A 26,650-nucleotide genomic window follows, 5' to 3' on the forward strand; every position below is an offset into this window, starting at 1 on the left:
TTCCGGTCACAATTCAAAGTGTTGGTCATTACCTATAAAGCCCTTCATGGCACCGGACCAGGGTATCTACGAGACCGCCTTCTGCCGCACAAATCCCAGCGACCGGTTAGGTCCCACAGAGTGGGCCTTCTCCCGGTCCCGTCAACAAAACAATGTCGCTTGGCGGGGCCCAGGGGAAAAGCCTTCTCTGTGGCAGCCCCGACCCTCTGGAATCAACTCCCCCCAGAGATTAGAATTGCCCCCACCCTCCTTGCCTTTCGTAAGCTCCTTAAAACCCACCTCTGTCGTCAGGCATGGGGGAATTGAGACATTCTTTCCCCCTAAGCCTTTATAATTTATGCATGGTATGTTTGTTTGTATGGATGTTTAGTTTTATAATAAGGGTTTTTTAGTTGTTTTTAGTATTGGATTTACATGATGTTTTTTATTACTGTTGTTAGCCGCCCCGAGTGTACGGAGAGGGGTGGCATACAAATTCAATAAATAAAATAAATAAAAAATAAAATAAAAATGTTATGTTAGAAATTTGTTATATATTATATTCCCAATCTAATGAAATAATTGTAATGTTTTCATAATCTTACAAGATTACATTGCACATTTTCAACATAAACCTAGTGAAAGAATATGAATGCAAAAATTATTGTGATTTAAAATTATTTAATGTCAGGAAAATGCCACTAAACATAAATGGTTCCTGTAGGAGTCTAGCACTAATAAGCAGAGAGGGACATAATCCATATATTTCTTTATCCTATTTGGAATGGAGAAGAAAATCAGATTAAAATTTTAGTTCCAGTCGTATAGAAGGCTGCGAGACAAAAATTTTACTTACTACTTATAGAAATATGTACTGCATTCTTCTTTATTTGTTCCTATAAATGCTTGAGATTGCTCATATTTTTACACACAACATTGTGAAATAGCTTGGGCAATAACTATGTCCTGTCAAATTTTCAACCCTAATCCTCTGATTGCAGATGAACCTGGACTTTTATCTCTTTGGTCCTTGTTCAACACCTTAATTACTGCATAATTTTTTCAGAGTTCTTATCATAAGATTTTCCAATGCCCAAGCACCATTTTACATTTATCCTACTATAGAGGAGTTCTTCTCCTGGTAATCTGTATGTCTCACAAGAGTTATCTAAAATGATCAGTGCCAAGGACTGTCTGAAAGTAAATAATTCTGCAGCAACTTCATATAGGGGAATTTCACAGGAAATTATTAGGCATTATTAGGCAATAAAAAGAAAATTTTATCTTAAAAGATTTACGTTCTATAGGCCCTAATCCTTGCATTTTCAAATTAATATCCTGATGCAGGAGTGAAATGTTACAGGATTGGGCCTGTTTAAGTGTACAAGTAGAGGCAACCACCAATGATTTGGAAAACTGGTAGTGGCGGCAGGACGAAGCTCCGCCCACCCACCTGGGCGTCATCATTTTTTTTGCCATAATTTTTATTAATTTTCTTGTATTTACATCTTAATATTTTCAGGTAAATCCACATTCATACATTTACATTCATAATAGTACATTATATAGTTTGCATAGTATATGTACAATTGGACGACATCATTTTTTAACCTTCTGTGCATTTTTTAACCTTCTGTGTATTTAATCTACATGTAGTTAATGAATTTAGTTCAGTTGACTGAATAGAGGTTTTACAATGGATGTGGAATAAGCACACAGACCACAGAGCTGGGATTTATGAGTGACTTTATTAATTCAAACCTGAACCTGCAGAGGAAAACCAAAAGGGGCGGAACTTCCATTCCAAACATTTTTGGGCAACTATGGGCGAAGCTCCATTGCCAAGCAAGGAAAGGGTGACCTTGACCTTGGCCTTGACATTCCCTTGCTCTCTGCCACGCCCAAGGCACATAGGAAGGCTCACCCCCAGCTTGTCGCCTGTAGGCCTGCGGTAGCTCCCCTCCTTCATATCCAAGCTTAAAAGTTGCCAGCCTCCAAGATCATGGACTGGCTCCTCATTGCCCGACCCCTCGGCCCATACTCATCCAAAGGGACCCCGTGGGGCAGGGCGTGGGGGCTGGGCCATGTTGCATTATCCCCTCCCCATTCCCACCCAGTGCCTCCAGAGGGCCCTGGAGTGGGCCTCATCTCATGGGCTGGCCTCACTGGCTCCTGCAATTCCCCTCTCACCTGGTGCCCTCAAACGGGCCTGGGGAATAATTGTCCAGCCCTATCTGGGCCTTGGAGCCCTGCGCATGTGAGTTCCTCCTCCTCCTCCAACGATTAATTCCAAAGAGGGCAGGGAACGGCGTACTGTCTCCTTTTATATCAGGACTTGCCACCTCACCCTCTGGCCCATCGTGCTCTGTGCAAGGTGCAAGGCATGCTGGGTGGACATGTGCTTTCTTGCGTGATCATCCCCTTCCCTGCCTTCGGGGGCGGTGGCCGAGTGCTTCCGGCCCTGCCACAAATGTTGGCCCGCCTTGAGCAGCTGGCCTGTCAAATCCCCTGTAGTTAAAAAAATTCAGGGCAAAGTGGGTGGGCTGAGATAGGGAGTGGGATATGAAGGCTATTATCCAGTGGGAAGCTTTCTGGAAAATATTTTAAGAAGAATTTTAGAAGGTGCCCAGCATATTTCTGTGTCAATGAAGGTGGAAATTGCATAACCTACAATCTTGAACAGAGATATGTACTGCATTTAACAAATAAGCTTGCTGCTGGCAAATTGTCATTGTTGACAAAATAGTGCTTATGACTCTTTTATCCACTGTGTATGCATTTCATTTTAATACATATTATACACATTACTGTGCACATATATATACATAGCTGATACCCGTGCTTTGCTATGAAACTGTGGGATGGAGCTTGACAAATTGACACTTAAAACTTGAAAATTAGTGAGTAGCTAAAAAGGGACTGCATTATTTCATTACAGATGATAAGCTAGGTTTTTGTTACAGATGAAGACATTATTTGCATAGCAAATAATGCATAGACTTTGCATAGACTTTCAACTTGTCCCTCAGATGAATTGCTCAGGACCTCCCTGTAAACAACATTCCTGGTTTTTCTGTCTGGCTGGAGAATTATCGGCTGTCAGGTGAAGTGACTTTGGAACATGCCATATAGACCTGGCCATGGGAGAAACAGGCAGCTTTCCTTACTTGTGTTTACTTGTGTTTTCCTGTAAATCTTTTCCTATGTTTCTTGCCTCTTTTCCCTTTAACTGGTGTTACAATAGAAGGAACAGATTTGTCTGAACTGAGGAAGAAAGAGAGGGGCGGCATACAAATCCAATAAATAAATAAATAAGAAAATGGGGGGGGGATCTGTCTCTGCCTACCAGCATCCACTGGTTTTCATCTGTCTAGTCTCTTGTTAGTGTGTGAAAGAGTTGAGGGGTGTTTGGAAACTCAAACAGTATTTGCTGTGTGAGCAAGGAGGAGACAGGAAGGAGTCTATGCGTGGCTTAGCTCAACAGTTCTGTAGTAAAGCTGCTTGCTGGTGTGAAAGTAAAAGTGAAACTGAAACTCCTCTGCTTGTATTTTGCATTTGGATCAGATTTCCTTTCAGGTTGGGAGGGGGGAGTAGAACTCCTTAGTATCAGAGTTTGTTAATAATAATATAATAGTCAAGCTCCGATGGTCATTTGAAAAATGACCACTTCTTACTGAGTACCTAGAAGTCAAGAAGAACATATGTGGCAAATTTGTAGGCTTTATGGTTCTGGAGATTTCATGATTAATATGTGGGTGGTTTTTGCTTTTACATACAGTGGTACCTCTACCTAAGAATGCCTCTACTTACGAACTTTTCTAGAATAAGAGCCGGGTGTTCAAGATTTTTTTGCCTCTTCTCAAGAACCATTTTCCACTTACAAACCCGAGTCTCTGAAACTGTAATCAGAAAAGGCAGGGAGGAACCTCGGTGGGGCCTCTCTAGGAATCTCCTGGAAGGAAACAGGACCAGAAAAGGCAGGAAGGAGCCTCGGTGGGGCCTCTCTAGGAATCTCCTGGGACGAAACAGGACCAGAAAAGGCAGGGAGGAGCCTCGGTGGGGCCTCTCTAGGAATCTCCTGGGAGGAAACAGGACCAGAAAAGGCAGGGAGGAGCCTCGGTGGGGCCTCTCTAGGAATCTCCTGGAAGGAAACAGGACCAGAAAAGGCAGGGAGGAGCCTCGGTGGGGCCTCTCTAGGAATCTCCTGGGACGAAACAGGACCAGAAAAGTCAGGGAGGAGCCTCGGTGGGGCCTCTCTAGGAATCTCCTGGGAGGAAACAGGGCCTCCACCCTCCCTGTGGTTTCCCCAATCGCACAAATTATTTGCTTTTACATTGATTCCTATGAGAAAAATTGCTTCTTCTTACAAACCTTTTTTACATAAGAACCTAGTCATGGAACAAATTAAGTTCGCAAATAGAGGTACCATTCTACTCACTGAAGTCTTTAAAATCTTGCAAAATCTAATGAGATGGCCACTTACATTTTTTACTTTATTTTTGTAGCTATTAATCCAGATGGCCAAGGTTGACTCCTAATGCAACTCTACTTACAACGTGACAACAGAAATGAAGGGAGGGGGGAGGAGAATGCTTGAAATTTATTTATTTACTTACTTACTTACTTACTTACTTACTTACTTACTTACTTACTTACTTACTTATTAGATTTGTATGCCACCCCTCTCCGTAGACTCGGGGCGGCTAACAACAATAATAAGAAACAGCATAAAACAAATCTAATATTTAAATTACTAAAAGCCCTTATTAAAAACCAAGCATACACACAAACATACCATGCATAAATTGTATAGGCCTAGGGGGAAATGTATTGGCAGCTGGGAGGTAGGTGAGGAATTTATGTGAGATCTTGGCAGCATGAGAAGCTCCTGATACTTCAAGGGCATGTGATGGGAACCTTCTGAATGTGAAGACTATTTTACCAAAATTTTTAAGAAATGTTTTGGATTGGTGGACAGTGGACAATAAATGGCCCAAATGGTGAAAAGGGGGAATTAATTATGCTGTTTTTCGTGTGAAAATCTCAGAGCTAGCTTCACTCCTTCTGTGCCTGCATGAATCTATCGGTAAAGTTATACTCTTGGTAAAATAATGATCCAGGAGTTTCTTTTGCTGCCTATACCAATGGGACAATGGGCTCCATCTACAATATCATCTGAGTGATCTACAGACCTTAGGATGCAAACTACTGAGAAAAAAAATAGAAGCTTTTGTCAGTTACCTCAAAATTGTTGTACTTGTACAATGTTCCTCCAGTGTGAAAAGTCACAAAGCCCATGGAAGCGATATCTGCATACTGGTTTGGGAAAAGAAACAGATTTACACAGCAACCGCTGGCAATACAGTCTTTGGCCAAGGTCTCGTAAATATTTGTCTGGGCCTGAAACAGTATCTGGAGAATATAGAAGAATATAAAAGAATTAATCATTCTAACTAACCAACAAACAAAATAAGGAGGCAAACAATAATAAGGTTGCAAAAAATAAGGAGGCAATTGAATATAGTTTTAAGAGCTAAACAATTTGAAAAGCATAAGCATTTACCAAAAAGCAGTTGCAGGTTTTCTTGACAAGAATATACTATTTATTTCAGGAACTAATCAAATATATAAATATACAGTGATACCTTGTCTTACGAACTTAATTGGTTCCAGGACAAGGTTCATAAGGTGAAAAGTTCGTAGGACGAAACAATGTTTCCCATAGGAATCAATGGAAAAACGATTAATGCATGCAAGCCCAAAATTCACCCCTTTTGCCAGCTGAAGCACCGGTTTTCGTGCTGGTGGCATTCCCCTGAGGCTCCCCTCCATGGGAAACCCCACCTCCAGACTTCCGCGTTTTTGCAATTCTGCAGGGGAATCCCAGCATCGCAAAAACAGGCGCTTTGCTGAAATGAATGGACGTTAAGTGACTATTACCCGTATATATGACTGACACAAATTAATTATTAGAAATAATTTTTAGTGACACTCAGATGCAACTGAAATTCTTTTGTGAATGGAAGATGCTGCTGGCTAAGCCCAGAGTAAGTTGAAAGCTCTGCTAAGGTTTCCCCTCTCCTAGTAAACTCCTTATTGCCTTCTTGATGAATTCTCTCTGAGAATTCTCAATATCACTAAGCAACTAGCCCTTGCCCTACCTCAAAGGAGGGCAATCATTTTTAATTGACATAGCTCAGGCAAATGATCCAAACTTTATATCAATCATTTTACAATAGGACTTTTCCACCCAGTATTTACTTTATTCTGCCTCCTAAGAAATAAAAAATAAAAAAGAAGAATCTTAGATATCAGTGTCCAAACAGACATGGAGATACAGTAATACCTCATCTTACGAACCTAATTGGTTCCGGAAGTAGGTTTGTAAGGCGAAACGTTCGTAAGACGAAACATTGTTTGCCATAGGAAACAATGTAAAAGTGATTAATCCATGCAAACAGGAAAAAAAAATCACAAAATGGCGCTCGGCTGGGCGCTGCCGCTCGGCTGTCACCTTTTAAAACAGCCAGGGGGCTTCTCGGCGTTCTCCCGAACCCGAACCCGAAATTTTCAGGTTCGGGAGGCCGCCGAGAAGGGCCGCCGCCGGCTGTCACCTTCTGAAACAGCCAAGGGGCTTCTCGGCATTCTCCGGGGTTCGGGTTCTGGAGGCCGCTGTTTCAGAAGGTTACAGCCGGGCGGCACTGCTTGGCGGAGCGCTGTTTTTGTGATCGGCGGCGGCATTTTTGGCTGATCTGGAGGCTAGAAAGGAGGTGGGGAATCCCAATAGAAAATTCCATGGGTGGAGCCTTGACGTCACGAAGACTTTACTTTCCAAGCCAAAAAATACCAGTCAGTAAGAGGTAATTCCCAAGAAGGGCCTATTCTGAGGCAAGAATTGAATTGTTGGAATCCATGGCCTAATATGAAAGTTTCCATCATTTGGCACATTATGAAAGGATCTGAATATTTTTTTCATGTTGGTTTTTTTAAATGTTTATTTACATATATACAATGAGACAATAACGACAAACAATACATTTACATAAAAAATGGAAAAACAAGCAAGAGATATGTTCTTCTCTCCTCCTGTAGTAGGGACTGTTGATGACGTCCTCTCTTTTTTAAAAAAATTCTTGGCGGTGTTAAGACCAGTGGTTTAAGTTGTATATTGTTATAATTGAGTTCTTATGTTATAAATTCTTATCAAATAAACCAGACTAAAATTGTGTTAATTGTTTAAGAAAATTTGTTATTTAAATTGTTTCTTTATCTCGCAGCACTTAAAGAGATGTTCTTTTATTTAACCAGATGTAGAATTCTTCCCATATTTGGTAGTATTTTGTTTTTTTCTTTTTCTTTTAGTTCCATTGTTAATTTATCTGCTTCAGCACAATCTAACATTTTTTTTATTAAATTCAGTTCATTTGCCATATTTTCATTTTTCCAAAATTGTGCTATAGCTATTCTTGTTGATGTTATTAAATGTTGTATCAAGTAGTAATGTTCCTTATTCATCTGATTTTCAATAATACCAAGCAAAAATATTTCAGGTTTCATTTCCAATTCTATCTTAATTATTTCTTTTATCCACTTTTGAAGTTTGAGCCAAATTACTTGCGGGCAGGTCCACCACATATGGAAGTATGAACCTTCTTTCTCACCACATTCCAACAGTTGGGTTGGAAAATGCAATAAAAATGATTTACAGGTGGCACATGCCCCCTGCAAGGCTAGCCAAATGAATATGTTTTTGTGTTTTATTTGATCATCAATTGTATGCTACTTTTGGAGTCAGATATTTAAAATTCCTACTTCAATGAATAGCTCACTAGGACCTGAATCATAGATTCTTCTATTTCCTCTTATACTCTTAATATATATGTTGTTAGCAGAACTACAAAGTTGATAGATAAAGCAGTGGAGCTAAGAATTTGTTATATTGAAGGTCATGGTATAATGTATAATGATATATTTATTCAAACATTAATTATTTGTACTTAACCAGATATGTATTTCATTATTGTATTTTCTTTTAGCTATTTTATAAATAGACTTTACATTTTATTTTAAATATGGTCTTCGGAGAGGGGCGACATACAAACCCAATTAAAATTTTAAAAAATGGTTATAAAACTAATCAATTATTTCTCTATTTCTCTGTCCGTCCATCCGTCCATCCGTCCATCCGTCTAGCCAGCCAGCCAGCCAGCCAGCCAGCCAGCCAGCCAGCCAGCCAGCCAGCCAGCCAGCCAGCCAGCTAGCTATCCTCTTAGAGAACACACATATAACCTCCTATATCCAAATAAATATTCCACACTATATCTTAATCTGATAGCCTAGTTCATAAAATATTAACTGACTGCTGAATTAATACAACATGCTGAACCACAAATTACTCATCTGCATTTTCATCTACTGTAACATTCCCAGTTAAATGAAAGGAGCCCACCACCACTATAGGAATTTCTCCAAAATCTCTTCTTTTTGCTTTTGAAATCATTTCTGCAACTAATTTTATTTTATCAGACTAAATGAAAACTAGTAGAAAAACAATGTAAATTAATTTATATACTTGACAGCAATACATCCTAAAATAGAGTTCAAAAATAGTAACAATGCTGGAGGTTCATTTCACAGTTGTTAAGCTTTATATTAATTACTACGACCTAACTACAGTGTTCCCTTGCTTTTCGCAGGGGATGCGTTCTGAGACCACCCGCGAAAGTTGAATTTCCGCGAAGTAGAGATGCGGAAGTAAATACACTATTTTTGGCTATGAACAGTATCACAAGCCTTCCCGTAACACTTTAAACCCCTAAATTGCAATTTCCCATTCCCTTAGCAACCATTCAGATTATTACTCACCATGTTTATTTATTAAAGTTTATTAAAAAAAAGATTTATTAAAGGCAGACGAAAGTTTGGCGATGACATATGATGTCATCGGGTGGGAAAAACCGTGGTATAGGGGAAAAACCCGCAAAGTATTTTTAATTAATATTTTTGAAAAACCGTGGTGTAGACTTTCTGCGAAGTTCGAACCCGCGAATATCGAGGGAACGCTGTACTACAATGCAACAAATGCATTGTACAATGCAACAATTTTCATAGCTTGTTATCATTGCTAACTGGATGAATTGCATACTTTAGAAGCTTCCCTGGTTTCAGTGCTATTGAATCAGAATTCAGTAGTGAAAGCATCTTGATTGCAACTGACTCTGCTATACTGAGAATCAAATTTACTACATTATGCTAAATTCCATTTGTATGATTTCTGTGAACTTGGTAAAAATGAAATGCAGAAACAGGTTTACTCTTTTATACAGCAAATTGTAGAATAGGTCCTTTTTTAATGAATACCTTCTCTTTTTCTGTATTGACCAATTTCCTATCATCTCTATTCTTCAATTTCCCTGGTGCCTCTGCAGTTGGCAATGAAGAGTGGAAGATAAACAGTTTTCCAGCACACTCAGCTGCCTGTAACAAAAATAGAAAAAAAGCAAAAAACAAAAATGACCTTTATTCTCCTGCAGATATAAACTTTGAGATAGAGTCTTATATAGTTCTGTTATTCCAGTATAAACTTTCAGTGACTTTATAAACTAAATAGTCCATTTGTTTATAGTTTGAACTTCATTTGATACCCTAAAATTTCACCTCTACTAAGGGAAGGGAAGGGAAGGGAAGGAAAAATGAAAGGAAAAGAAAGGAAAGAAAAAAGGAAAGGAAAAGAAAGGGAAGGGATGGGATGGGATAGAATATGATAGGATAAGGTCAGATCAGTTCTAGTATTCAAAAAATTAACATAGTAGTATCTGGGTCATGGATGCAGTTAAAACTTTCTTTCTGTGCATCTGTGTGTAGATATGTGTTTCGGTGCATTAACAGGCCCACCTAGAAAGCCGAGACTGTCCAGATGTAAAGTTTAATTCAGTTAAACCTGAGTGCCTTAGAATGCACTGATAATGTTACCTAGTTTGGATAATGAAACATCTGCAAGAAAACAACCAAGTTCAGAGAGGCCCCAAAGACCCCTCATTTCAACCCTGTGCTGCAAATATTTTCCTTTATTAATTCAGTGTAGAACACAGGGCTTACTCGAGCCTGGAAAAACAGTATGGGTTTATCTAAAACTGTTAAAGTGGGCATATAAATGTAAACATCTTTATAATAAAATTAGTTGAAGTACATCACTATAATAACAAAGTTTATTCAACTGCAGCAAAACTACGTTTTACGGATGCCTGAACAGGCGAGGTCAGGAAAGAAAATTCACAAGCATTAGTGGGTCTCTATTGTTGTAAGTGTAATAAACAGAACCTTGAAATCTTTTTCCTCTGTCTTCTCATATACTACTCAGAATTACAAACTCTAAATCAGTTTCTATGCTTCCTACTTTCCCAGGACTAAGATTTCTTCTACAGTCTCTTTTGTCAGTTAACTGCTCTTGAGTTCCTTCACCAATGTTAACTCTGACTCTCTCTACAGATTACCACTCTTGGATTAAGTAAAGAAGCAATTTGCATACCAAGCAAATACATTGACAGATGATGCTGTTAACATGGTTCTGCACTATAACATCTTGAATCTCCAAAGACCTATGCTAGAGTCCTTTTTGTAGACTTTAGTTCAGCATTCAACACCAACATACCGGACTTTCTTTCAACTAAACTAAATCAGCTAGCGGTACCTGAACACACTTGTAAATAGATCACAAGCTTCCTAGCAGACAGGAAGCAACAGGTGAAGCTAGCCAAAATCACATCAGATACCTGTACAATTAGCACAAGAGCCCCCCAAGGCTGTGTACTCTCACTACTTCTCTACTTCTCTCTATACACCAATGACTGCATCGCAAACTATCCATCTGTTAAACTACTGAAGTTTTCAGACAATACAACAGTGATTGGTCTTATTCCAGACAATGATGAAACCCCATACAGATGGGAGGTTGAGGAACTAGCCTTGCAGTGCAACTGAAACAATCTAGAACTGAACACACTCAAAACCGTGGAAATGGTGATAGACTTTAGGAGAAACCCTCCCATCCTACCAGCTCTCACAAGGGACCAGCCGGCCGCTCAAGGTGGGACCGGCATTTGCGGTGGGGCCAGAAGCACTCGGTCACCACCACCAAAGGCATGGAGGGGGAGTGGTCGCGCGAAGAAAGCGTGCGATCACCCAGCATGCCCTGCACCTAGCAGGGTGGGGCAGCGAGTCCTGATTAAAAGGAGACGGCTCACCATTCCCCATCCTCTTTTAAAGCAATCGTTGGCCCGGTTTGCAAGCACCCACCCACCCTCCCCTTAGCCGCAGTGTGACTGGTGGTCGCCTTCAAGGGCCAAGTAAGAATTTTTGGCGGCCATAGCACCTATTATGTTTTGGCTGTTTTTTTGCCTACTCCACACTGGGAGCTGGGGAGGGAAAGGTTAGGGGAAGTCTAGCAGGTTACATTGTAGAACTAGGCTAATTGGCTTAAATCCCTTTGGTCACTAGGGAAGGCGGTATGGGGTGGAAAATTAGGCAAACAACAACTGTGTGATCTCCTTTGGATACTTCTTGGAAGGTGATAGGCAGCTCCTCTCCAGAATTTCAAAGCTGACCCGGCCAGGGTGATGGGGGGGGAAGGTACCTTTGGGGCTCACTTACCGCAGGCCTACAAGCGTCAAGCTGGGGGTGAGCTTTCCCACATGCCTTGGGCATGGCAGAGAGCAAGGGAAGGTCAAGTTCAAGGCCAAGGGCACCATCCCCTTGTTCAGCAATGGAGCTTCGCCCAAAGCGCCCATGAATGTTTGGAACAGATGTTCTGCCCCTTCAGTTTCTTCTGTAGATCCAGTATTGAATTAATAAAGTGACCCATAAATCCCAGTTCAGTGGACCATGTGCTTACTCTGTGTACGCCGCAATACTAGACAACACAGTATCAACAGTAGAAACCTTCAAATTTCTAGGTGCTATTATATCTCAAGACCTAAAATAGTCACCTAACATCAAAAGCTCAAACTGCCCAAGGAGCTGCTGATACAGTTCTTCAGAGAAATCATTGATTCTGTCATCTGCACATCTATAACTGTCTGGTTTGGTTCTGCAACCCAACAAGACCGACACAGACTTCAGAGGATAATCAGAACTACAGAAAAAACAATTGCTGCCAACCTGCCTTCCATTGAGGACCTGTATACTGCACGAATCAAAAAGAGGGCAGGGAAAATATTTACTGAGCCCTCACATCCTCACATTTCAACTCCTACCCTCAAAACATTGCTACAGAACACTGCGCACCAAGACAACTAGACACAAGAACAGTTTTCCCTAAATGCTATCACTTTGCAAAACAGTTCCCTCAGCACTGTCAAACTATTTACTAAGTTTGCACTACTATTTCTACTACTCATCATTCCTATCACCAATTTTCTCCCACTTATGATTGTATGACTGTAACTTGTTGCTTGTATTCTTAAGATTTTTATTAATATTGATTGTTTCCTCATTGCTTATTTAACCCCTATGATAATCATTAAGTGTTGTATCTCATGATTCTTGACAAATGTAACTTTTTCTTTTATGTACACTGAGACCATATGCATCAAAGACAAATCCCTTGTATGTCCAATCATACCTGGTCAATAAAGAATTCTATTCTATTCTTGAACAAAAAAATCCACAATATTTATTTTATTTCAGCAATACTGTCCTAAAGTATCTGGAATATATAGACATATAATATCCAACACTGATTATTTGGGTTTACTTGGTTCTTTCATGTTATTCACAGAGCAGTGAAGAAGCCTATACTTTAAAAAATCTGTATTTATTTAAACATAAATATCCACTGAATCTTATCAAGGACTAAAATACGGATTGTTTAAATGTGAAAAATCCCCCAAAAATGTCTGTTGTATTTTTGTCTGAAACATAATTACATTCTATTGAATGTGAAAGCAATCATTCAAAGTACAGTGGAACCTCGACATACGAGCAGCTCTACTTACGAGCTACTCGAGATAAGAGCTGGGAGGGGAGCGACATTTTTGTTCGCCTCCAGAGCTCACATTCGGGATACGAGCGCCAAGGAGCTGTCTCCTGAAGCTGAACACTAACTTCCGCTTTCGGCTTCAGGAGACAGCTCCTTGGCGCTCGTATCCCGCGTGTTTTAAAAGGTTGCAGCTGGCCTGGGGGGCTCGGGGGGGTGCTGGCAAGCCCCCCAGGCCGGCTGCAACCTTTTAAAACACGCGCGCCGCTTCGCAGCTCTCTGCTGAATCCGAACGTGGAAGTTAGCGTTCCGGATTCAGCAGAGAGCTGCGAAGCAGCGCGCTTGTTTGAAAGCGTCAAAGACGGCCTGGGGGGCTTGCCAGCACCCCCCCCCCGAGCCCCCCAGGCCGGCTGCAACCTTTTAAAACACGCGCGCCGCTTCGCAGCTCTCTGCTGAATCCGAACGCGGAAGTTAGCGTTCCGGATTCAGCAGAGAGCTGCGAAGCAGCGCGCGTGTTTTAAAACGTCAAAGCCGGCCTGGGGGGCTTGCCAGCACCCCCCCGAGCCCCCCAGGCCGGCTTTGACGTTTTAAAACACGCGCGCCGCTTCGCAGCTCTCTGCTGAATCCGAACGCGGAAGTTAGCGTTCCGGATTCAGCAGAGAGCTGCGAAGCAGCGCGCGTGTTTTAAAACGTCAAAGCCGGCCTGGGGGGCTTGCCAGCACCCCCCCCCAAGCCCCCCAGGCCGGCTGCAACCTTTTAAAACACGCGCGCCGCTTCGCAGCTCTCTGCTGAATCCGAACGCGGAAGTTAGCGTTCCGGATTCAGCAGAGAGCTGCGAAGCAGCACGCGTGTTTGAAAACATCAAAGCCGGCCTGGGGGGCTTGCCAGCACCCCCCCGAGCCCCCCAGGCCGGCTGCAACCTTTTAAAACACGCGCGCCGCTTCGCAGCTCTCTGCTGAATCCGAACGCGGAAGTTAGCATTCCGGATTCAGCAGAGAGCTGCGAAGCAGCGCGCGTGTTTTAAAACGTCAAAGCCGGCCTGGGGGGCTTGCCAGCACCCCCCCGAGCCCCCCAGGCCGGCTGCAACCTTTTAAAACACGCGCGCCGCTTCGCAGCTCTCTGCTGAATCCGAACGCGGAAGTTAGCGTTCTGGATTCAGCAGAGAGCTGCGAAGCAGCGCGCGTGTTTGAAAACGTCAAAGCCGGCCTGGGGGGCTTGCCAGCACCCCCCCGAGCCCCCCAGGCTGGCTGCAACCTTTTAAAACACGCGCGCTGCTTCGCAGCTGTCTCTGAACGCTAACTTCCGCGTTCGGCGGCAGCGGTTTTTTTTTGTTGTTGCACGGATTAATTGACTTTACATTGTTTCCTATGGGAAACAATGTTTCGTCATACGAGCGTTCCGACTTACGAGCCTCCTTCCGGAACCAATTAGTCTCGTAAGTCGGGGTTCTACTGTACATTGTTCATATGTAAATTGCATACTAGATAATTATTGGGAATCAAATGAAGTTAGCATCAAAATCAAAGTTTTTATAATTGTTTTACCATGTATAATTAGCCCCAAAATCATTCACACTGACATAGTGAACCATGCATGCTTCCTAGTTTAAAGTATGAAAAAGAGATAATGAAAATGTTTCACATCAGAAAAACAAAAGAAAATGAGCTGCCGTGAAGTATATATGATTGCTGTACTTGGGAAAGAAAGTAGTTAAATTTGCATCAATCTTTTTCATATTTCTTAGATTCAATTCTGCTTTTGTCACTGAAGAAGTATGATTATTGTGTATGTTGGTATATGCAGAGACCGTTAATTTATCCACCCACCCATGAGTTTCAATATTTTTTTATGAGAGGAAGCTTATCTGAGTATTTTTATAAGCAGTTTAAATTATAATTTTTCATTCTACCACCACACCTTTTCAAACAGACATTGTTATTATTCAAACATCAATTTCCTCTTCCTGGGAAGATGGTGAAATACAAAAATGCTGTGATCATTTGATTTATGTAGCAAAGCATGTGTTACTGAATTTGTTCACAGTTGGCATTGTGAGCAAAAATACAAAGGAAAATAAATCGAGGGATATCACTTTCATGGTAAATATATACACATATACACCGTTCCAGATGGATCCACTTTGAAGTTATTCAGTGTATGGAATTGGGTTTTAATTTTCTTGTGTATAAGCATGTTTTGAAAATGGGTGAAGAGAGCTAAACAAGACACCGCCTGCATATAAATGGCATTAAAAATAAAAGTGATAAGATAATGTGGAATATATAAAATTGAATGTGTTCAAAGACGGGCTACAAAAATGGTGGAAGGTCTTAAGCATAAAGCTTATCAGGAAAGACTTAATGAACGCAATCTGTATCATCTGGAGGACAGAAGGGAAAGGGGGGGACATGATCGAAACATTTAAGTATGTTAAAGGGTTAAATAAGGTTCAGGAGGGAAATGTTCTTAATAGGAAAGTGAACACAAGAACAAGGGGGCACAATCTGAGGCTAGTTGGGGGAAAGATCAGAAGCAACGTGAGAAAATATTATTTTACTGAAAGAGTAGTAGATGCTTGGAACAAACTTCCAGCAGACATAGTTGGTAAATCCACAGTAACTGAATTTAAACATGCCTGAGATAAACATATATCCATCCTAAGATAAAATACAGGAAATAGCGCCGGCGGACTTACCCGCCGGTGCCTTTTGCAGGAGGGCCGGGCAGACATCAGGACACATGGCGTAGCCGCCATGTTGGATCGGCCGAAGTCTCGCGAGATTTTGCGAGACTTCGGCCGGGGATCGGGCCAGAATGGCCTGATCGTGACGTGTCCGGGCGGGGCCTGCCAGCCCTATAAAAGGGCGTGCAGGCCCGGGCTCAGCCTTTTCACCCGGACAGCGTCAAGAGCAGACACTCGGCTGGGTGTCTGCTCCTTTCCGCCATTTTGGGGGCTGCCTCGTGTGCGGCCGCCATTTTGGTTGCCTCATTGGAGGCCTTTGGAGCAGAGCGGCGTCTGGGTCCGGCGGAAAGGCGGCGGTTGTGGCTGGCTTGCCACTTCGGCGTTGGAGTCTCCTCCTCGGGAGCGAGGGGAGAGCGCTTTAGTCGTCCCCCTTGGGAGCGAGGGGGATCAATGGGCGGGCCAGAGCTCGCTGGAGATTGCAGGTGGGGCGAGTCCGGCCGGCCTTTCCCGGGAGCGGGGGAGGTGGTGAAGGCTGTGTGAGCCCCTACACGGAGGGAGGGCGGGCCCCGGTGGCAGCTTTGCTGCTCCTTCTCGGCTTGCGCCGAGCAGAGACCATCGGCTTCCCACTTTTGGGGCTTGGGGCCTTTTGGCTCTAGCCTCATTTTGTTTAAGAAAGAAGTCATAAAAATAAAAAATAAAAATAAATATATATTGCACAACATATTGCTTTCATAGATAGTATATAGATATACAAATACCACGTGGGCAGGGAGTGTGGTATATTTTATCACACTAGTGGGCCTTGTCACACTATATGGGCCCATATAGTTTTATCACACTATATGGGCCCCAAGAGGCAAAGGGCCTCGGCCCCACCGGCCCAGCTGATAGTTAGGCCCAGGAGGGCAACGAGGCCCTCGGCGCGGGCTAGGGCTAGCCTAGAGGGGCCCCCCGTGGTATGCCCGTTGGTGGGAATGGGGTTGGCTCCACCTGATTCTCAACGGGACATGTCTTCTCTCTCTTGGGCCAGGGTCCTCGAGCGCCTTGATGACCTCGAGCGCTGGAGGTCCGGATCCGGTACGGGGGGTGCCTCCGCGTCGGCAGCCTTGGGGAGAGAGCCGGAGGAAGCAGCGGCCCAGTCGGGGCAGAGGGCCCAGCCTGGGCAGATGGAGGTGGTGCTGGGCCCCGGGATGCCGGGGCTCCCCTGGATGTCTTCAACCCCCTTCGGGGCAGGTGAGGTTGCACCACACACGCCATCTACGTCCCTCCTCCCTTTGCCCGGTCAGGCCTTTGTCCCGCCGGGTTTTGGGAGTGGGGCTGGTTTCCTGGGGTCACTGGTAGGTACATGTAACCAGGTTTGGTCCCCGCCTGCTACGGCGGCGGTGACACAGGCCCCTGGAGCAGCTTACCCGCTGGGGCCTGAGGTGTCGGGAACAGGGGGGTGGACCCCAGCGGCACCGGCTGTCATGCCTCTGCCACCTTTGGTTCCTTACCTGTCAGGGTTGGGGGTGCTAGGAATGGGGGCCAACATGGTGTGGGACCCGTTCGCTAGTCTGAAGGCAGGGTCTATTCCATGCGGGCTGCCGGCTACTCCCCTGGGGTTCCACCTTCACCCATCGGTGAAGGAAGCTGTATGGCGTGGGGAGTATGTGGACCTTTTTTCCCTCTTAAATCGGGAGGTCCCTAAGCAGGATAAAGAGGTAGTCCCAGGGGAAAAGCCTAAGAAACCTAAGGTCAGTAAGTGCTTCAGCTCTTGGCTGTACGCTTTTCTGACCTACGCCACTGTAGTGATTCAGAGGCAGCCGACCAGGGCTGCGGCCTTAATTAAATACATAGACCTCATTGCCAGGGCCCACTTTGAATATAAGGGTAGCATATGGAGGCATTATGATAAGGGGTTCAGGATGCGGGTAGCATATGACCTCACTCTGCCTTGGGACATAGTTGTGCCAGACCTTTGGTTCCAGGCGACTTACATGTCGGGGAATGAGGGGTGTGACAGGACGGATAGTGGGCACTACATGGAGGAGGAGCCCTTTGCGCTCAGTTGGGGGTGCCTTTAGCCCCTGAGAAGACCGAGGGCCCTGCCACCAAGATTACCTTCCTTGGTATTGAATTGGACTCGGAGGAGCAATCTTCTAGATTGCCCCTAGACAAGTTAGTCAAGATTCGGGGTAAGCTTGATCTAGTTTTGGGCTGCAGGAAGGTCACTCTTAGGCAGCTACAGGAATTAGCGGGGATTTTGAATTTTGCCTGCCGGGTCATTGTGCCTGGCCGGGCTTTTTCCCGGAGGTTGTACAGTGCGATGAAGGGGCTCCGTTTGCCCCATCATCGTACCCGCCTATGTGCTGGGGTCAGGACTGACCTCTGTGTATGGCGGGAGTCCTTAGAACGGTTTAATGGGTTGTCATTTTGGCGGCATGAGCTTCTTTTGGAAGCTGAGTTGCAGTTGTGTTCGGATGCCGCGGGGACTTGTGGCTTTGGGGTTGTGTTAGGGGACCAGTGGTGCTGGTCTGCTTGGCCTCCAGAATGGAGGGCCTCCCCCCTGGTTAAGGACTTGACCTTTTTAGAGCTCTTTCCCTTGGTAGTGGCCTTAGAGCTTTGGGGGGAGCAGTTTAGGGACAAGACTGTGCACTTTTGGTGCGACAACCTGGCGGTTGTCCATGTTGTGAATGCCCTGTCCTTTAAGAGTGACAGGGTCATGCGGCTTGTCCGCCATGTTGTGCACAGGTCCTTGTCCCTGAACGCCTTGTTTTTGGCTAGACATGTCCCTGGGTTAGATAACAGGATTGCTGACGCCTTGTCCCGTGGTCAGTTGTCCAGGTTTCGGACCCTGGCCCTGTGGGTCCAAGCGTCACCAGAGGCTTTTCCCGACCACCTTTGGAGCCTGGGAGGGCTCCCGAGCAGTGGAGAGAAGAGGCCTGCAGGGCTATGTCCCTCTCAGTGGCTCCAGGCACCCTGAGGGCTTATCAGCATGCCAGTAAGGAGTTTGGGGATTTCAGGCAGGATAGGGGTTACCCCCATAGTTGGCCTGCCCCAATGGAGCACCTGGCAGAATTTTGTGTCCAGCTTAGGCAGCGTGGCCTTTCAGTTAGGACAATTAGGTCCAAGTTAGCCGGCCTCGCTTTTCTGTCCAAGGCGGGGGGGTTTGGGGACCTTTCTGGTGACTTCCGCATTCGGAAGATGTTGGAGGGCTGGGTGAGGGAGCGACAGGGGACCCCTTCTGACACTCGTCAGGCCCTGACGGTGGAGCAGCTGTCGCTTATTAATCAAGCTTTGGACAGTCTATGTGCCTCTCTGTACGAGGCCCGTCTTTTTAGGGCAGCGACTTGTGTAATGTTTTTCGGGGCCCTGCGGGTCAGCGAGGCTATGGCCTCCTCGCAGGCTGACACGTCGCTCCGTGCCTTCCAGTTTTCTGATCTGGCCTTTAGGCAGGGGGGTGTCTCTTTGCTGGTGAGACACTCCAAGACAGATCAGCTGCACAGAGGGGTTAGGTTAGAGCTTAGCGCGGCCACCGACCAGTCTGTGTGCCCGGTGGCTGCTCTCCAGCACTTTTGTAGCTTAAGGGGGTCGGGACAAGGGTACCTGTTTAAACACCAGGACGGTACGCCTTTGACCCGTTATCAATTCTGGGTTTTAGTGTCCAGGGCCATGTCCAAGGTGGGCATTGATCCCGCAGGCTATGGAATGCATTCGTTCCGTATCGGCGCCGCCACTAGCGTGGCACTTTCTGGTTTCCCGGCCCAGCGGATTCGGGAGATCGGCCGCTGGCGGTCAGGGGCATATTTGGGTTATGTTAGGCCTGCTGAGGATCTAGGTCAGGGTCTTAGGCCGGGTAACCTCTCTGTGTCCTCTGTGTCCTCTTCTAGGTAGCCATGCCAATACGAGGCCGAGGGCATTGCTGTGCGGCCATAGTATGATTTTTTGGGCCGGCCGTTCAGCAGCCAGAAGCGCCGTGGGGACCCAGCTGTCATTAGGGCGTTGGGTCAATATCGTTTGGATGGGGAGAAGAGGTATGCGGTGGGAGGGTCTCCTGCCGACGTTGCTGGGAGGGCAGCATCCCAGGGCTGCACCCAGATGTCCTGGGAGGGCGGCTTCTCATGGCTGCGCCCAGGTTGGACTGGGAGGGCGGCATCCCATTACTGCGCCCAGTTGGCTGGTCTTGCACCTCGGTGGCAATGACCTGTGCCTGCTTGGCGGTCTGCCCCTGATTTGCCAGGCCCGTGAAGACCTGCGGAGGCTTCGTGCTGTGTGGCCTACCACGCAAGTGGTTTGGTCGGAGATCCTCCCGAGGATCACTTGGAGGGACGCCATTTCCCTTAGGGCCATTCACTGGGTTAGACGAAGAGTCAATAAGGCCCTGGGTAAAATAGTTAGGGAATTAGGTGGGGTTGTAGTGGCCCATCCCCTCATCACTGTAGATCTGCCGTGGCTTTACCGGGCCGATGGTGTTCACCTGTCAGAACAGGGGAACACCATTTTCTTACAGGACCTGCAGAGGTCTCTGCGCGAGCTGGTGCAGTTAGAGGGGGGAGTCGGGGGGCCAAGATAGAGATCTGACCCCCGCTCCATGGCAGGTTAGGGGCGGAAAATTGGGTGGTGGTTTAGCAACTGCGTGTTCTCTATTGGGCATCTTTGGGGATGATTGACAGGTTCTATCCAAGCTTGTGGTTTTGGCGATCTGAGCAGTTGGGGGGAACCTGTCTTTGGGTCCCGCACATTTAAGTCCTCTGCTAGGGGTTAGCCGGCGGGACCTCCCACATGCAATTGCATGGCAGGGTCTCAGGTGAGGGAGGGATCCCTCACCTGGACTAGCATGGAGCTACGCCCATAAGTTGCCCAGGAAGTTTATCTGACGTCATTTTCTGTCCCAGAAGCAATTGTTTGACCCTGCAGGTCCATTGTTTGGGTCATAGTTAGTTATGTTAATTATGCTAATTTAATTAAATAAATTATGCAAATTTATTTTAATAAAAATGACCCAGTTTTAAATCCAGCTCTTGTGTCCGTGTCGTTACTCCGTCTCTTCTGCAATAGCGCTGGCAGACTTACCCGCCGGTGCCTTTTGCAGGAGGGCCGGGCAGACATCAGGACACATGGCGTAGCCGCCATGTTGGATCGGCCGAAGTCTCGCGAGATTTCGCGAGACTTCGGCCGAGGATCGGGCCAGAATGGCCTGATCGTGACGTGTCCGGGCGGGGCCTGCCAGCCCTATAAAAGGGCGTGCAGGCCCGGGCTCAGCCTTTTCGCCCGGACAGCGTCAAGAGCAGACACCCGCCTGCCCTCCCTATTTTCAGTGTGCTATTATGGGTTGCCCTAGGGGGCCGAATAGGAATTTTTGTGGTCTGGCCTGTTAGCCAAACCGTTTTTTCGCCTATTCCACACTGTGGAGAAGGATAAGCGGTTAGGGGGTGCTTGCACCTGTTAGTCCAATTGGCTTACCTTTGGTCATTTGGGTAGGCAGGTTAGGGGCGGAAAATTGGGTGGTGGTTTAGCAACTGCGTGTACTCTATTGGGCATCTTTGGGGATGATTGACAGGTTCTATCCAAGCTTGTGGTTTTGGCGACCTGAGCAGTTGGGGGGAACCTGTCTTTGGGTCCCGTACATTTAAGTTCCCTCCTAGGGGTTAGCCGGCGGGACCTCCCACATGCAAGTGCATGGCAGGGTCTCAGGTGAGGGAGGGGTCCCTCACCTGGAGTAGCATGGAGCTACGCCCATAAGTTGCCCAGGAAGTTTATCTGATGTCATTTTCCGCCCCGGAAGCAATTGTTTGACCCTGCAGGTCCATTGTTTGGGTCATAGTTAGTTATGTTAATTATGCTAATTTAATGAAATAAATTATGCAAATTTATTTTAATAAAAATGACCCAGTTTTAAATCCAGCTCTTGTGTCCGTGTCGTTACTCCGTCTCTTCTGCAATAGTATAAGGGCAGACTAGATGGACCATGAGGTCTTTTTATGCTGTCAGTCTTCTATGTTTCTACGTAACTGAAGGGAATGCTGGATAGAATATTTTATAGTTTTCACTATTTATATGAAAATAAATAGTGTCCCGTTGTCCCATTAAGTCCAATAATTTGTTTTTATAGCGGCCCACCAACTGCACAAGGATGCCCAGTAGTTTCACACCTTCAGAGGTGGTCAAAGTGTTGTCAAAGCTAATACCAACGATCCCCATGAGTTCTATGGATTAGTTCAACTGTTTTTTGAAGCCAGACTAATATGTAACTAGCATCACAGTAGCAAATTCCAAAGTTTAATTACACATTGGATAAAAAAGAATATTTCCTTTTTGTTTCTCCTGATTCTTTCAGTATTTCATTGGCTCATCTCTGATTCTAGTATTTTGACAAGGCTTCTCCTTGTCACTTGTCACATCAGGCATAGTTTTTATACACTCAGTGATGTTCCCTCGTATTTGCTTCTTTCCTAAATTAAAAAGTTCCAAATAGAAACATAGAAGACTGATGGCAGAAAAAGACCTCCTGGTCCATCTAGTCTGCCCTTATACTATTTTCTGTATTTTATCTTAGGATGGATATATGTTTATCCCAGGCATGTTTAAATTCAGTTACTGTGGATTTATCTACCACGTCTGCTGGAGGTTTGTTCCAAGGATCTACTACTCTTTCAGTAAAATAATATTTTCTCATGTTGCTTTTGATCTTTCCCCCAACTAACCTCAGATTGTGTCCCCTTGTTCTTGTTTTCACTTTCCTATTAAAAACACTTCCCTCCTGGACCTTATTTAACCCTTTAACATATTTAAATGTTTCGATCATGTCCCCCCTTTTCCTTCTGTCCTCCAGACTATACAGATTGAGTTCATTAAGTCTTTCCTGATACGTTTTATGCTTAAGACCTTCCACCATTCTTGTAGCCCATCTTTGGACCCGTTCAGTTTTGTCAATATCTTTTTGTACGTGAGGTCTCCAGAACTGAACACAATATTCCAAATGTGGTCTCACCAGCACTCTATATAGCGGGGTCATAATCTCCCTCTTCCTGCTTGTTATACCTCTAGCTATGCAGCCAAGCATCCTACTTGCTTTCCCTACCGCCTGACTGCACTGTTCACCCATTTTGAGACTGTCAGAAATCACTACCCCTAAATCCTTTTCTTCTGAAGTTTTGCTAACACAGAACGGCCAATACAATACTCAGATTGAGTATTTTACAAGCTTTCCTCTTAGGGAAATTATGCCAGCCCTATTCATCATCTTAGCTGCTGTCCTATGAATCTTCCTCATGCCCGTTTTATCCTTTTCGAGGTGTGGCAACTAGAAGTACATGTGTAAAAAGTATCATGTCATATCATATGCATTGGAATACTGAGAATGGTAATATATATATATGCAAGTCAAACAGTTATGGGTTTCTATAGTAGTTTGTCCAGTTATGTAGCAATGCCTAGCCAGCTTTGACTAATCTTGAAAAGCTGATCAGGGTCAGGCCTGGTTGGTAGCTCAATGGAAGACCACCAGAAAATATCAGGATTATAGCTAGACCAAGGGCAGGAAAAGTTGGCTCTTCTATGATTTGTGGACTTAAACTCCCAGGATTCCTGAGCCAATCATGCTAGCTTAGGAATTCTGGGATTTGAAGTCCACGTGTCATAGAAGAGCCAACTTTGCCTACCCCTGGGCTAGACTGAATAGTTGAAGAACATCTGAATAACTATTTTGACAGGAAATCAATTTTTGTGGTCATCAAGAAATACTACAGGGATGCAACCATGAATAGAAACTGTGCTAAACTCAAATGAGATTTTACCTTTTGAAATAAATTTTAAATATTTACTTATGTTTACTTCTCGGCTTCTATTAGGAAAAATAGCATACTTGAAGCAGCATCCAGGTATAGTACAAAATTCGACTGACAGAAAACAGCACTACGTTTTATGGTGATCAATATTTTTCAAGGGGAGCTTTTCATAGCTTAGTGAAGCTCTATGGTGAAAAGGAGTCTAACCTTGAGTGCTTCCATGCCTGCTTGAATCACAGGTGCAAAGACTGTCTCACTCTCATTTGTATCTCCAAACATCTCAGGAATCTGGTCCAGCAAGCTAGAGAAAGGAAGAAAAAATTCGTTGTTCAAAAGACTGAACTAGACAGAAGAAACAATCCTTCTCCAGCTCTGGTGCTTTTAAACTACAACACTCATAATAAAAATCTAGCTTGTCTATTATGGGACTTACGTTCAATTAAAGTGTTCACAAAGGCTAGGAAATTCTAAACATCAATTTCCACCCACCACCGGTCTTTTCAAAAGCAGTGTGTGATGTTATTTTTTTTACAAATATAATACCTGCTTAGATATTAAGATGAGAAAAAGATATAAAATATTTGCTTACTTGTTTATAACAGATTGTGATTCTTGGAAGTTGACAAGGAAGCCATCCAACAAAGGTACAAACACTTCACTGACATCAGTGACTACCATCATTTGAGGTTGTGCAAGAGTACTTTTTACATTGAAGAAGTGAAGGATTTTATTGTAAGTGACAAATCCAACCCGAATTGCTGAAAGGTCTTGCTCCTCTCTTGAAGAGAAATAGTTTTAGAAAATACAGTTGCAGGAAATATTTTACCCCTTTATTATTTCCCTTTCCCCAAACATTTGGGTTTTATCTGAATATACAGTGGTACCACTACTTACAAACTTAATTTGTTCCATGACCAGGTTCTTAAGTAGAAAAGTTTGTAAGAAGAAGCTATTTTTCCCAAAGGAATCAATGTAAAAGCAAATAATGTATACGATTGGGAAAACCAGAGAGAGGGTGGAGGCTTTGTTTCCTCCCAGGGGATTCCTAGAGAGGTCCCATGGAGGCTTCTCCCCACCTTTTCTGGTTCTGTTTCCTCCCAGGAGATTCCTAGAGAGGCCCTACAGAGGCTTCTTCCTGCCTTTTCTGGCACTGTTTCCTCCCAGGAGATTCCTAGGGAGGCCCCATGGAAGCTTCTCCCTGCCTTTTCCGGTTACAGTTTCAGAGGCTCGGGTTTGTAAGTGGAAAATTATTCTTGAGAAGAGGCAAAAAAATCTTGAACACTCGGTTCTGATCTAGAAAAGTTTGTAAGTAGAGGCATTCTTAGGTAGAGGTACCACTGTATTAGATAAAAGACTACATCCACACACATATACATAGGATCTTTCAGTGAGTCCATTTCTGGACAGATATATGAGGTAGAATCGGGGTCTGAGTTATAAAGAATAAACCAACTATGGAGAAAACTGACTTTTAAAGCAAGCATTAGGTTACAGACACTCAATGTTTTTGTTTTCTAAAACATTCATATATAACTCAGAAGTATTTTTAATTATTTTGTTTTAATTAAAACTACCTTTAAAAATCTAAGTTAGATTGGATAATTAGCCTAGTGCAGTGATGGGGAACCTTTTCTTCCACAGATGCCAAAAAAGCATACCTGTGTGCTATCACGCAGGTACGAGTATCCATACCCATAATTCCATGCTGGGAACGGCAAAAAGAGCTACCCCCCCCCCCCCCGGAGGCCCTGTGAAGGTTGAAAAGAGTCTGTTTCCCTACTTCTGGTGGGCCTAGTAGGCTTGTTTTTTCGTTCTCCCCAAGTTCCAAAGGCTTCTCTGGAGCCAGGGAAGGATAAAAATGCCCTCCCCTGTCCCCCCAGAGGCTCTCTGGAAGCCAAAAATGCCCTCCCAGAGCCTCTGTATGAGCCAAAAATCAGCTGTCCAGCATACACATACACGTTGGAACTGAGCTAGGGTAAGGGCTCACGTGCCATCAGATATGGCTCCACGTGCCATCTGTGGCATCCGTGCCATAGGCTCGCCATCACTGGCCTAGTGGACACCAAGAGATAAACATTGATACCTCTAGGAACTACTTTGGATCACTATTATAGTAATCCAAAAGCACTTCTTTCTTCGACCCACTTATCTTACTGCCTTCAAAACACTGTTCTTAATGGCAAAATAGTATTTAATTCAGACTCATACCCCTAGTGGATTTGTGGGAAGGACCATGCAGCTGTCTTGCTCATCATATGGAACTTATTTGCTTTTAGATCTGGACTTTCCTGCTGGCTTCCCATCCAAGCTATATTATTATTATTATTATTGTTATTGTTGTTGTTGTTGTTGTTGTTGTTGTTATTATTATTATTATTATTATTATTATTATTATTATGTATTAGATTCGTATGCCGCCCCTCTCCGTAGACAATGTAAAAACAAATCTAATAATTTAAAAAACACTAAAAACCCCATTATTAAAAGCAAACATACCATGTATATTCAAGGGCAAGCCTGCTTTCTTTTCGGGGTGGAGGGGGACAGAATCCATACAAATTGTAAACATGTGGGAGTTTTGTTTTGTTTTTATTACATTAAATATATTTTTGAAACTGAGAGCAGGGGGTTGAAGATGACAACATGATGTGCATCATTATGTATCATTACAGAAATGAAAGCAGAAGGAAAGCAAACAGATAATTCATCCATTGATCTAAACCTTTACACCTTAGTTGTTTCTAAAATAAAAATATCACTAGTTTTGCTCAGTATTTATTATAGTGTTTTCTTACTTTGGAAGTCTGTTCAGTACAGTTTTTAGTTCTTCGCAAATGAGCTTAACAAGACCACTTTTTATGTTGTTGTATGACACATCAATCATAAAAATATAGGCTGGTGGATGAGGCGGCTTGTTGTTCTATGGAGAAGAAAAACCAATAGTAGCACGACAAATTAGATTATTTTTCCAGGTTCTCAAATCAATCATAAAACACACCAAAAAAAGCCCCCTACACTATTACTACTATACTACTACTATTACTATTACATACAGTATTTATAGATAATTTGAGAATCAATCTCTTTTGATATTAAGATCCATTTCAGTAAAAGTATTGCAAAATTATAAAATCCAAGCACTATATATTGGGTTAAATTTTTACTAATAATCTAGTGCAGCTAGAGTATGAAAATATGATCTACCCACATGACATCATTTCAATCTGTATTGTGAATCATTAAAAGTCA

At 44.0% G+C, this 26,650-nt stretch overlaps 1 protein-coding gene across 1 annotated transcript in view; it reads right to left on the reverse strand.

Moving 5' to 3' along the window:
* The window catches only part of SEC24D (SEC24 homolog D, COPII coat complex component), a 97,425-nt gene that overhangs the window by 19,463 nt on the left and 51,312 nt on the right, over positions 1 to 26,650 (reverse strand). Inside the window, exons 11-15 of the mRNA XM_070757648.1 lie at positions 26,197 to 26,321; positions 23,991 to 24,179; positions 23,609 to 23,702; positions 9,340 to 9,456; positions 5,221 to 5,391 (exon numbers count right to left, since the gene is read on the reverse strand). Coding sequence (XP_070613749.1) covers positions 5,221 to 5,391; positions 9,340 to 9,456; positions 23,609 to 23,702; positions 23,991 to 24,179; positions 26,197 to 26,321 — 696 coding nt within the window. The remainder of the gene's footprint in view (positions 1 to 5,220; positions 5,392 to 9,339; positions 9,457 to 23,608; positions 23,703 to 23,990; positions 24,180 to 26,196; positions 26,322 to 26,650) is intronic.

The sequence above is a fragment of the Erythrolamprus reginae genome, chromosome 7, assembly GCF_031021105.1.
Source record: "Erythrolamprus reginae isolate rEryReg1 chromosome 7, rEryReg1.hap1, whole genome shotgun sequence".
Lineage (NCBI taxonomy): Eukaryota > Metazoa > Chordata > Lepidosauria > Squamata > Dipsadidae > Erythrolamprus > Erythrolamprus reginae.